This window comes from Oryctolagus cuniculus, chromosome 10, assembly GCF_964237555.1.
Source record: "Oryctolagus cuniculus chromosome 10, mOryCun1.1, whole genome shotgun sequence".
NCBI lineage: Eukaryota > Metazoa > Chordata > Mammalia > Lagomorpha > Leporidae > Oryctolagus > Oryctolagus cuniculus.
This window is the reverse complement of record NC_091441.1, coordinates 53426114-53439954: the sequence shown is the minus strand read 5'-3', so window position 1 is coordinate 53439954 and position 13841 is coordinate 53426114. Positions and strand designations below refer to the sequence as shown.

Here is a 13841-nt window from a genome sequence, read left to right as displayed (position 1 = left end):
CAGGGTCTACATCAAGTATCTCTTCCTTCATGAACTGATTTTTAATTACCCCAACCCTTCTAAAAACATGCAACTCTTACTAGGTGTTATGAGTTAAACATTATTCTAGCTGCTAGGTAAACCAGAGAGCAAAATATTTAGGCCTGCCCTGAGGAATTCAGTCTCATGGGAGACAGTTAGATAACTCAACAATTACCATGCAGTGTGATTTAGGCTCTTACAGAGGTGAACATATGATCTCACGGGACCACTGACAAGCCTTTGTCCCAGCTGGCAAGGAACAGGAAGCATTCTAAACAGGCCCTGGTAGAATGCTCTTCTTTTGAATACCCAATATACCTTTTGCAGCTACATTTTTGGTTATCCAGCTGTCTTTGATACTGTCACATATTTATAGCTGATTCTCACTCTTGCAGGTTACATATTTGCAAACTTGCCTATTGCTAAAATGTATCTGTAATCCTAAAATCAGTATTGGTGGAGACCTTTTGGTCACTCACAGACATGCCTGCAATGGTGAAAAATTCAAGTTACCCAACACTCACTTTCCCCGGTGAGGTAGAACTAGGCAACAGCCATCCTTTTTGTTCCAGCCTTCAGTGAAGTCTACTGTTACATTTCTGTAGTTTTGGTTGGCGATCTCACAGTTTAAAAAGCTGTCTAATATTCCTAAGCATGACATGGCAACAATGCACCTTAGAGAAAGTGCTTAGAGATCAGGCACCAGTTACTGTGCTGGTGGCAATGAGGTCACCATTAATTAAGCTACACTACATATTAAATAAGAAGTTTTTATTAAAAAAAATAAAATGGTTATATATTGATCAACTGATTCAAAAAGTTGTGACTTGAGGCTCACAGTATCTACTAATTCAGTGTTGGTGGCACTTTACAGATCACAACTACCACAAGTAACAAATCAACTGCACTTATCTTCTGCAGATGAGATCTATCAAAGTCATCCTTAGTGCTTGCTGTGGAGATGCATAACTACATATTTAAATCTTAAATCAGAGGCAAATTAATGTTTATTTTTTTCTTATGTGAAATAACCTTGGCTTCAAAAATAAATAGGTGTCACAGTTTTGTAAAGGCTGGATACTAAAAATAATTTTATACACACTGACTTTATTTTATAGCTTCAAAATGACCAACAATGACCGTCATCAACATGCTTACCATTTTTGTTCTTCAAATTAGGGTCTGCTCCACTTTTTAGAAGCTTCAAGGCACATTGCTTATGGGCCCGGTAAGCTGCACAATGCAAGGGTGTATTTCCTAACTGATCCGAACAGTTAACGTCAGGAGGATTGGGCCTATTGAGCTAACAATTAAAGAAATGAAATGCAGAATTATATTTCCAAGACAGACTTTCTCTGCTAACCCCAGGAAGGAGCTCCAGCAGCACATGGACAACAGCCAGCTCCTTGGCACCTAGACCATCTGTCTGGCTTCTCACTCACTAAACCAGCCAACCCTCCCACCCCCATGCCTGTCCTCAGATGCCACAAGATCTCAATTCTGTATCTGGGTTCCCAAACTCTCCCATCAACAGACAACACATACTATGCCAGCACCACTCCATGAGACCCTGAAATTAAGATCTCACTACGATCTGCTTGCTCCTTCCAGTCCTGTAATTCACACTTGTGACAGCAAAACCACGAATCAGCTGAGCACAGCCAATCCTTCAGAAGAGTGAATACCACAAATGTTCAATGTGTAAACGGCAGAGCCCTACTGAATCTGCTATTCCCACCTCACTGCCTTAGAAACTTCTTCACATAGTCTCCATTTCACAAAATTTAAAAATGTTTTTAGCCACTATACTTAGAAACCAGAGGCCTTTTCAAACGAGCTGAAATAACTCTTAAGTAAATGGCAATGCTTCAGTGTTGAATTTAGAGTCTCATGTTTAATGAGAATATGCAGGAAATGGAAATTGCAAAGTTGATCTCCTAGAAAGAAAAATAAAGTGGGCAAAGCTTTCAGTCTGCTCTAATATGACATCAATACCCCAAAATACTGTTTATTCTTTGCATATTACTTTCCAGAAGTATAGCATTCCTTTCAGAAATCATCACTCATCACATTTAGAAAAACATATTCCTTCATAGGATACTGTGCAAAGGAGCTACATATAGTTTGTAGAAAAATAGAATTAAAAGATAATGTACATCTTCCATGAATCTTTTGAAGACCTTTTGTATGTTGTTTCAGTTTTAATTGGCTTAACATGAAAAAGTTTAAGTTGCCTTTACATTAACTACTTGCTGTGGAAAATCATTCTTATCAATCAAATTTTCAATGGAGGGATACAAATGTAAATCAGAAATCTGGGAAGAAAATCATCCTTTGATATGTGTCCTGATTAAATGATGACCATGCTCACTGTTTTCACATATTCAAGGACTTTTATTCTATTTTATGATCTCTGGATTTCTTTTTGGTGCCACGTTCACTAAATTATGAACTGAACAATGAATGAAACTTTTTCTGCAGTGTAAAGCAATGCTTTGTGGATTTTTACCAGAGCTGTGAGTTCTGATGTTTTGCCTTCTCTTGCTGCTGCTAAAAGTAATTCTTCAAACTTTCTTTGTTGAGTCCTTTCTACAGCTGCAAAAGAAATGCACATTAGTCAGTCAGAATCCTATTAGAAAAATCATTACAAAGACAAGTGAAAAATCATTACAAAGAATAAAGTGATCATGGTAAGAAAAATCAACACGTTTTGAATTCTAATTCAAGTAACAAACTATATGGTTCTCACTGCCCTACATTTCAGATTAGAGTTCAAGTTCTTTCAGGTTTGGATGAATTTGTTTATATCCAGAGGTACTTTAGTCACTATGATATCCATCACAAATAATTATGAATTACTTTTGCATATTGAAATACTATTAGATATTTGCCTTGGAAAGGTAGGTAAATGGGTTTCACACCTTTTGGAACTTTAGAAATGTGCCAAATAACATTAAGAAATAGCATTAGGGCAGACATTTTGTTTAGCAGTTAAGGTAACACTTGAGACACCTGTATCACTCAATGGATTAAGTCCCAGGTAAGCTTCCAAGGCTAATGCACACTTGTAAGGCAGCATAGGATGGCTCAAGTGGCTGGGTCCCTGCAACCATGTGGGAGACAGACTGAGTTCCCTGGATCCCAGCTTCAGCTTGATGCAGCCCTGGCTGCCACGGGCATTTGGGTAAGAGACATTTCTTTCTCTCATGCTGACTCTACCTTCAAAATAAACAGTATTGGTAGAAACATGTACAAAACCTTATAAATACATGTAGACTGCTAACAATTTACTTACATATTTCCAGACTATAAAAGTTATTTTAAGATTTATTTATTCATTTGAAAGTCAGAGTTACACAAAGAGAGGAGAGGCAGAGAGAGAGAGAGAGAGAGAGAGGTCTTCCATCCGATGGTTCACTCCTCAATTGGCCACAACGGCCGGAGCTGTGCCAATCCGAAGCCAGGAGCTTCTTCCAGGTCCCCCACGTGGGTGCAGGGGCCCAAGGACTTGGGCTATCTTCTTCTGCTTTCCCAGACCATAGTAGAGCTGTATGGGAAGTAGAGCAGCCAGGACTTGAACCAGCACCCATATAGGATGCTGGCGCTTCAGGCCAGGGCATTAACCCGCTGCACCACAGCGCCGGCCCCTATAAGAGTTATTTTTACTTCTTAAACAAATACTATAGCACTTCCTAAGTGATAAGTGCTACTCAAGGCACATTAAAAATATTAATGCATTAGGGGCCAGTGTTGTGGTATAGCAGCTCAGGCCACAGCCCACAACACCAGCATCCCATGTGGGCGCTGGTTCTAGTCCCGGCTACTCTACTTCCAATCCAGCTCCCTGCTAATGCACCTGATGAAGTAGCAAAATATGACTCAAGTCCTTGGGGCCCTGTACCCATCTGGGAAACCGGGATGAAGCTCCTGGCTTCAGCCTGGCCCAGCCCTGGCAGTTGAGGTCTTTGGGGGAACAAACCAGCAGATGGAAGATCTCTAATTATGCCTTTCAAATAAAATAAATATTTTTTAAAAATGTTAACTCAATAAATCTTAACTTGTAAAACAGGTATTATTATCATCTTGACTATGCAGACAATGAAACTGAAGCATCAAGATGTTACAGAACTTAACTAAAACCACACAGCCAGAAAGTAGAGAAGGTAGGATACAAACTTGGGCAGGTTGGTTCCAAAGTACAAGCTCTTATCTCAAGGCTGACTTTCATATGTGTGTGTGTGTGTGTGTGTTTGTGTGTATACACATATATGAAAAGCAGTAATTGTTGGCAACCTAGCTTAAGTGCCTAGAACATGTAAATGAAGTATCTTTTCTGTTAGATCTGGTTTCTGTTTTGGATTACAGAAAAGAAGCAATTTCGCCGGCACCGTGGCTCAATAGGCTAATCCTCCGCCTGCTGCGCCAGCACACGGGGTTCTAGTCCCGGTTGGGGCACCAGATTCTGTCCCGGTTGCCCCTCTTCCAGACCAGCTCTCAGCTATGGCCCGGGAGTGCAGCGGAGGATGGCCCAAGTGCTTGGGCCCTGTACCCCATGGAAGAGCAGGAGGAAGCACCTGGCTCCTGGCTTCGGATCAGCGCGATGCGCCGGCCGCAGCGCGCCAGCCACAGAGGCCATTGGAGGGTGAACCAACAGCAAAAGGAAGACCTTTCTCTCTGTCTCTCTCTCTCACTGTCCACTCTGCCTGTCCAAAAAAAAAAAAAAAATCAACTACCTAGTCTTAGCCTCCTGCATATCCTAAGCATTTATGATAGTGCACAATGCATATTTGGTCAATAAATATGTACTGAATAATTAATGGTTAATAATGCTGGTTGCAGATTTTAAGTAAAGGAAATAAAATATACTCTAATACTTCTTTCTTAGTTATCTAGGTGCATAAAAGAAAATAGGGATTAGGAGTTGAAACTCTTGCCTATGTTCCTGGAACGTGTTCCATACACTCCCTGTCATGTGTTCTTTCAGGGCACTGAGAAAAGACTGCTAGTCCAAGCAGCACAAGCAATCATTCCCGTTTGGGACAGGGGCTCCTACAGTACTGAGAAGGTTCTGTATCTTGATGTAGGTTCTATTTATATAGATGTGTTCCATTTATGAAAATAGTGAGCTGCACATTAATGAAATATGTTTTTCTGCATATATTTTATTTTATTTATTTATTTATATTTTTTTGGACAGGCAGAGTGGACAGTGAGAGAGAGAGAGAGAGAGAGAGAGAGAAAGGTCTTCCTTTTCCATTGGTTCACCCTCCAATGGCCACTGCAGCTGGTGCGCTGCGGCCGGTGTGCTGCGGCCAGCACGCTGTGACCAGCGCACTACGCTGATCCAAAGCCAGGAGCCAGGTGCTTCTCCTGGTCTCCCATGGGGTGCAGAGCCCAAGCACTTGGGCCATCCTCCACTGTACTCCCGGGCTATAGCAGAGAGCTGGCCTGGAAGAGGAGCAACCGGGACAGAATCTGGCACCCCGACCAGGACTAGAACCCGGTGTGCCGGCGCAGCAGGTGGAGGATTAGCCTATTGAGCCACGGCACCGGGCATATATTTTATATTTCAATGAATTTTTTAAAGCAAGCATAACAGAAAGGCGAGTTGCCTGGTTTGATTGGCTTATGCTGTATAAATGTGAAGAAATATTTCACTGTGTCCCATAAAAATGCAAAAGTGTTACATGCACATGAAAAAAAGGTTTTTAAATTTTTAAAAAGCCAATATTCCAGATCTAATAAAAACATCTATACTATAAAAATTTAATATGACTGTCAAACTCTTCTCAATCAGAATATAGATTAGTAGGGATCTTAAAAGTCATGTAGTGTACCTCTATCCTAATATATATATATATATATATATCCTGATATATATATATATTTATATATATATATATATGCGCAGTACTATATTAGAAATGAGGAGAGTACCTGGCAAATATACTACATTTGTGAGAAAATTACTACTTTGCAATCACTATAATAATTATTTAGACAAGTATTATCACTGAATACTAAAACAACTAACTATAAAGTTCATTGGTAAATAGGATGCTTACATGGTCTCAACTTTTATCCCCAAAGAGAACTCACTAATTACAAATGGAAAAAGACAGTGGGCTACTGAGTGATCAGTTAGCATCACCAGTAATGAAACAAAGTGCCCCATGTTTCTGGGGTGAAACATCCCATCTCTGTTTATTACCCTATGACATGGACTCTGCTCTACCTGTGATCTTGGTGAGTTGCTCCACACACATTCTTCAGTCTGCCAACAACCCATTTAATGCTCTATCCACAGATGATACTATATCTGGCTAAGGGGATCTCATTACAGCATAATCACTCAATTAAGTCTCAGCTTCTATTTCCCAGGCTAGGACAGTATCAGCTGACAAATCATATTACTAGTCAAGTCAACCAAGGCCTTATTCACATGCAGTTTGGGTTTTTGGAAGGGTCTTACAGCACATCTTTACAATTTCCCTTATTAAATGTCAACTTGTCACACTCATCTAACATTCCAGTCTGTCAGGAAAAATCTCAGTTTTGGTTCTCATCTTGATACATTAAAACGACAGGACAGAATCAAAAATAATACCTCATCCTCTCCATTGGGTCACAATATATTCATTAAATGGTAGGGACCACATCTAACATGTTCTGCATAGCTGGGAATCACGTACTACAGTGGATGTGCCGATTCACTTGTTCACTGGCAATGAGCACATTCATTTTAAATGCAGAAATGAGCAAAGGCACTGACTTAGAGATGTCTGACGAGCAGATATTACTTTGTAATTACAGAACATAGGAGACAATTTTAATTCTGAAGGCTGACTGCAAAGTAATAAAAAGCAAAGTAAGAATCAATACCCTGTAATACCTAATTATATTGCCCTTTTCTGCATTTCAAGTAAAAACAAACTGTGAAGGCCGGCGCCGCGGCTCACTAGGCTAATCCTCCGCCTAGCGGCGCCGGCACACCGGGTTCTAGTCCCGGTCGGGGCGCCGGATTCTGTCCCAGTTGCCCCTCTTCCAGGCCAGCCCTCTGCTGTGGCCAGGGAGTGCAGTGGAGGATGGCCCAGGTGCTTGGGCCCTGCACCCCATGGGAGACCAGGAAAAGCACCTGGCTCCTGGCTCCTGCCATCGGATCAGCGCGGTGCGCCGGCCGCAGCGCGCCGGCCGCGGCGGCCATTGGAGGGTGAACCAACGGCAAAGGAAGACCTTTCTCTCTGTCTCTCTCTCTCACTGTCCACTCTGCCTGTCAAAAAAAAAAAAAAAAAAAAAAAAACAAAAAACTGTGAAATTGCTACTCTAACTCAATACCTTTACCACAAAGTAGAAATTAAAGATCTTCTCTTCTCTGCTTTAGAAAGACTACCAACAAGTAACAGCAGCCATGCATTATCCATTCACAGAATTATCCTATGTTGATCTTTCATCTTTGTAACAATGAAGCTGATCCAGCACGGAATGACTGCCACCTGTCCCGCTGTGATGAAGGCCACAGGAAAACCCTGCTGGCCAGAGCTGACTTTCCCAGTAGCAAATGACTCCCAACAGCTGTGCCTCCTACCGTTTTTCTCGGTGCTGCACGTTTGTGCTTCTCCATCATGCTGCATAAGCTCATCTGCCATAGACCTTCAGGTCTCTAAATTCCTGATTTTTTCAAGTACTCAACAGATTTTTTTAACTTGTAACTTTGTATAAATTATGAGTTTATTTTAAAATGTTTGATTTTTTGATTGATTCACAATATTTGTACATATCACTGAAGTACAATGTGATATTTAAGTGGGGAAACTCCCATTTGGATAATTTTATGTCTACTTAGTGACTTTCCAGTGATTTTATCATTAACACACAGGCTTGTTCTCATCTGTGCTGCTGTTTCAGAAGTCACTTTATTCATTTGCTCAGCTTGGCTACAATTCAAGTAAATGCTGTTCATGTACTTACCTTCAAGCATGTTTCTGATTTCTTTGTCATGAGTGGCTTCCTTTGCTGTCTGTCCATTCCCATTAACAACTGTGGTATCAGCATTATATTCTAAGAGAAGCATTACCAACTCCTAAAAAAGAAAAATATTTTGAGCTATTAAGACTTTATTGCATTACAGTTTTTTCCAAAACAATGATTACTATATTTTCTAAAAAGTACTATGTATGAATCTTTATATCACATCAGTTATGCCTATAATAACAGATTCAACTAATTCTCATAACTGGCAACTGCCTGAACAGTTGCTAATGCTACCAACTTCTATAATTTTTAATCAAATTATTTGGTTGCTTCATCAAAATAATTTGTGTGGTCAAACTAAATATGCAAGTAAACAAAGCCACTATTTAAATTAGGATAAGTAGTACATTCACTTCATAGCATCTCTCCAAGAACTACTGGGAAATAATTTTCCCAACAAACTCTAGATAATTTATAATTAAGTTAATCTCATAGAAGATAGAACATTATTTCCTAAAGTAATGCAGGCTTATGAATATTCATATACCACTATCAAAGAAACAGTATAAAACAACACAAACACAAAAGCCAATATTTCACAATCAAGGATATTCACATTTACTCTAAGGGTTAACTACTTTTTTAGAAATTTCAAACTAATTGGTAACATACAAAGGTCATGAAAAACATTATGGAAGGTTTTTTAAAGTTCATGGAAAATGTCCACTGTGGAAAAAACTATGAATTTAAAAAAAATTTGACAACAAAATAAAGTCATCTTTTAGTTCCATTTTCCCACTAATTTTGAAGTATCCTTGTAATTCTGATATCACTGGGTCTCTTATAAAATGAGACTGCAAAGAAATAGAGAAATAAGGAGACAATGTTAGGTATCTGCTACACGGCTATCCTGAGATGCACAGCAAACAAGGAGGGTCTGTGTGGGTCTGTGTTAGAGTCACACTAAGTGCTGTTCTAACCTCTGCGAGGATGGTGCCTATGACACATGAAGTGATATCCTGGGTCACTACATGTTACACATGATTTGGGTCATAATATTTCTCATTCTTTTAAAGGTGACTTTATAGTTTAAAAAAACAATTTTAAGTAAAATCTAAAAAACACAGGGAAAAATACATTTTTTATCCTGGTCACTATATGGACCACAATATACATTTTGGTATTATCTCTAAACATTTTCCTATGCATAAGTTTGACTTTTTAAATATAATTTTACTTTTTAACATAGTAGTAATATGTTATATGTTTTATATCTAGGTAAATCATAATTCTTCCAGGATATTTTATATTTATATGTATATAAACATACATATATAATGTTGTCGAACACATTTTTTATAGCTAGATATTGTCCTTCAGAATATCATACCACATTTTAAAAATAGAGAAATGGTTAAGAAATCCTCTAACATCTTACTAAAGTAAATTCTTACAAAACATCTCAGCATTTCCCATCTTTAAAAAAGGTAGCATTTTGGGAGAAGTATTTTCCTATTTTACATAAAAAGTTCAAGTTAGTAAAGAAGGCAGCTTGAGTCACAGGATGCTAAAAACAATTTACAAAACACATCTGATAAGAGCCATGTAACCAGAATATATAAAGAACATTTCAATCCAACAACAAAACAAAAATTCCAATTTTAAAATGGGCAAAGATAACAATGAATAAGGTGAAAAGGAAATGATGTTTGAGGCCTGACCTCAGACTAAATCTGAAAATAAAGCCCTCCAAGTGAGGAATGCAGGCTCTCAGGCATGAGAACAACCACTGGAAAGGGTTATTTGTAGAATCAGAGTCAGTAAGCCAGAGAACACCTCAAGAGACAAGTGGCTGACTTCCTACTTAAGTGACATCAATGACACACACACTCCCAAAGAGATAAGGCACTGCCTACTTTTAAAATCTCAATGGAGAGAAAATGCTTTAAGGTTCTTCAATAGTCTGATGCAGGGATGGGTGTTTGGCACCACACTTAAGATGCTACTTGGGACACCACATCCCATGTCAGAGCCCCTGGGTATAAGTCCTGCCTCAGCTTGTGATTCTTCCTCCCTGCTAAGGCAGCAGGTGATAGCTCAAGTACTTGGATCCCTGCTACCCATGTGGGAGACCTGGATTGACCTTACAGCTCCTGGTTTTGTCCTGGCTCAGCCCAGGCTGTTGTAGACAATTGGGAAGTAACCTAGTAGATAGGAGGACTCAAACCAAAAAATAAAAGTAATAAAAAAGTTTTCTTTTAAACCTAACTATGCTTCTCTGAGCCCAAATTCAGCACCATCCTGCCTTCTTTGGCTCTTGCACAGACACCAAATGAGTTAGCTTCTTTCTCATCACCCCTCAAGCTCTGGAGTTCTTTGTACCGAGTCATCCCTGGTGTTTTATGAAAATCCAACTCCATGTACTTTCCCCTCACGGGGTACCCGTTTCAGCAGTGGAATTACATTGTTCTTTCCTGACCCTTCTAGCATAGTCTGTCCACATTCTTTTTAATTATTCCTATATCCAGATTAACTTTTTAAACAACTTTATTAAGACATAATTCACATAGCCTAATGTCACCATGTGGAAGTGTACAATTCCGTGGGTTTTAGTATATTCAGAGTTGGGCAGTGATCATCACTACCTAATTTTAGAACGTTTTAATCATCCCAAAAGCAGACACCGCATCCAAGAACAATCCCTCCCTATTCCTCCCTTCCCGAGCCCCTGGTGACCGCTCATTCACTTTCAGTCTCTACAGATCTGCCTATGCTGGGCATTTCTATAAAGGAATCCTACACTGTGAGGCCTTTTGTGCCTGGTTTCTTTCACTTAGCAAATTTTCAAGGTTCATTTATGTTGCAGCATGTATCAATTTTTCACTCTCCTGTACTAATGAATAACAGTTCACTGTGAGGGCATACTACATTTTGTTTATCCATTCGTTAACCGATGAATCTCTTGGCTGTTAGAAATAATGCTACTATGAATATTCTCATGCTGATTCTTTAAGGAAGGTGTTCTGCTACAACTATCTCAGAGAAATTCCACATGGGGCCGGCGCTGTGGCGCAGCGGGTTAAAGCCCTGGCCTGCAGTGCCAGCATCCCATATGGGCTCAGGTTCGAGACCCGGCTGCTCCACTTCCCATCCAGCTCTCTGCTATGGCCTGGGAAAGCAGAAGATGGCTCAAGTCCTTGGGCCCCTGCACCCGCATGGGAGACCCGGAAAAAGCTCCTTCCTGGCTCCTGGCTTCAGATGGGTGCAGCTCCGGCCATTGTAACCAACTGGGGAGTGAACCATCAGAGAAAGACCCCCCTTCTCTCTCTCTGCCTCTCTCTCTGTGTAACTCTGACTTTCAAATAAGTAAATAAATCTTTAAAAAAAAAAAAAACGAAATTCCACATGAAAAAAATGTACTTGCTAAGCAATTTCGTCATTCAGACTTCAGGTTTCAACAGTTACAAAGAAGAAATTTACAAACTATGCCTACTTGAACTCTTACAAGACACAAGGAGAGGTTCAAGAAAGTGACTTCAGTCTCTGGCCTCTCCCACCCCTCCCTTCTACAGCAGTGACCCCACACTAGGAAAATCTGCCAATCTGCCAACCTGCCACACGTTAACCTCCATCTGAGTCAGCAACCTAGAGAACCCAGCCCACAGTGAATGGTAATGTCTAGACTTCTACTTTGGGGGGTCATTTGTTACTAATGAAACATGTCATCTTGGACAGTGCCTTCAACACATAGGCATGAGAAGTGGTGTCCTAGAGAGCCCTAGAGGCATGTATTAACCCAGGAATGTACGTACTTTCGACATGTTAGCTGAGAGATTTCTGAGGCATGGAATGTAAGCATTTGTTTTAAATGTACATGTATCCCCAATTCCACTAAAAAATAAAGGTTGATGCCAAAATACAAATATTTAGTACACTGATTATAGCTGTATTTTTAAATTAATTATAGTTTTGATTGGAAGTATATTGGGTAGCTCATTAGTTCAGTTTAAAAAAAAATATAAGAGAAACCATGGGACACTTAGCAAAGGGCTTAGCCAGAATAGTGCTATAGGATGCCAACCTGTCATGGCAGGGCTGCCCGTGGACACTTGGGCATTGGTCATTCCTTTAAAGTTCAAAGACCAGGACTGGTATATGTATCATTGGCTGAGCCTAGCCATGTTCCGGGGAGCAGATAAGAAAGTTATGCCTGTCTTCAGATTCCCCCAAACAGAAGAGATGTGTGGAGGCTGAGCAGACAGAAACACAGAAGTCCAGTACAAAGTCATAGCTGTATTTTTAATTGATTATAAAAAGTATAAAAACTCCAGCATTCTAGCTGCACTTGAAAAATAAAGGAATAAATGCTAAGATTTTAAAACTTTCATACTATTTTTTACCAATGAACAGTAGGGGTCACTAATGTACCAAGAAAAGCCCAGAGCACTCATTAAACTTGGGGGGGGGGGGGGGATTGTTTCATATATTCCAGAGGACAAGAACTCAAAGCACCTTATAATGAACCAAATCCCTTTCAATGCAACATTCTATTTATTAAATAACAAAATCTCAGAATAATATTTAAAAGTGTCTTCATGGTAAAAGATCACATCAGAACAAAATAATTCAATTATTTCATGAGTACAATCAGAAATTAAACTGTTCATGCCTGGGCACATAAATTTTATTGCCTTCCTGTGAGATGCAACCATTTAGCTCCAGCTAAATATTATTTTCTGATACAGCAGATAGCACAATAAATATGACAATGTTCAAATCAAGCTGAGATCCAATTTAGTATGCTCTCACATTCCAAGTTCAAGAAAATGACAGAAAGGGCCAAACATGTGAAGACCCACTCACAGACAACGAATGGTTTTACCTCAGTATCACAAAGATGGAGAATTAGACCTGGATTTTGTTTGTGGGAGAAGGAATACCAAAAAAAAAAAAAAAAAAAAAAAAAGGCATGTGCTGATTCCTTGCAAGATTAATGTGACCATACCACGATGATTCCAACACAAGGCAGAAGATGAGTCAAAGTGCTATAAAGTCCCAGGAAAACTAGAAAAAGCACGGCTTCCTTCCAAGCGCAAGAAATCAGAAACAAATTCACAGAGATTACAAATGAACTGTGCTTTCAGGAGTGGATGTATTTGGGCCATATGGAAACAGATGGCAATAGAAACTTATCAGGTACACAGCAAAAACTGAGAAGCACAGGCTCTGAAAGGGAAACAGCAAGCAGTCCACACCATCGGCAGCTCATGCCTGAAAACCAGCAGAGTCCAGCATGGCAGTAAACCTACTGCTTACTGTTTCAACCAGCACTTCTTTCTCACCTTTAGTAAGACCCCGTATCTGTTTCACCAGAGTCAACATGAACAAATGGGCATGAACAGTGTGAAATGCACTAATTCTCACATGGTTAGTGCATTTTACTGGGTTGACTTACAATTTATATAAAAATTCATTAAATCTAGTCATTAGAACCATGAAAACTGAAACATTAACAAATTCTTTCTTCTATAACCTGTGAAAAATGCATATATACTTCCAATCGTGTGTTTATACAAAAACTATTTGGGATCACACAACTTAACAGTCAATAAAAAGTGTCAACGAACACACTCTACCACATAGTTAATTTGCAGATCATTAAAAACTTAGGTCAATGAGATGAAGTGACTTATGGCTATAATGGCTCACAGAGCTCAAAGAACTGTTATACTGAAAGGTAAGTATAAAACTGGCAAAACTATTTCACAGTGCTAGACATTCACTACAGGTAAGAAATCAAAAGGTAGGGCCAGTTCAAGTCCCAGCTGCTCCACTTCTGATCCAGCTCT

The 13841-nt window shown here is 39.6% G+C and overlaps 1 protein-coding gene across 10 annotated transcripts in view; it reads right to left on the bottom strand.

Annotated features, from left to right (window-relative positions):
* Positions 1-13841, bottom strand: part of OSBPL1A (oxysterol binding protein like 1A) — a 231010-nt gene that overhangs the window by 190593 nt on the left and 26576 nt on the right. For 7 of the 10 annotated variants that reach the window (XM_070050377.1, XM_051851325.2, XM_070050375.1 and 4 more), the window contains 3 exons: positions 7990-8101; positions 2531-2616; positions 1180-1324 (listed from right to left, as the gene is read on the bottom strand). In XM_070050377.1, coding sequence (XP_069906478.1) covers positions 1180-1324; positions 2531-2616; positions 7990-8101 — 343 coding nt within the window. The remainder of the gene's footprint in view (positions 1-1179; positions 1325-2530; positions 2617-7989; positions 8102-13841) is intronic. The other 3 variants (XM_070050380.1, XM_070050381.1, XM_070050382.1) reach the window with 1 other exon arrangement.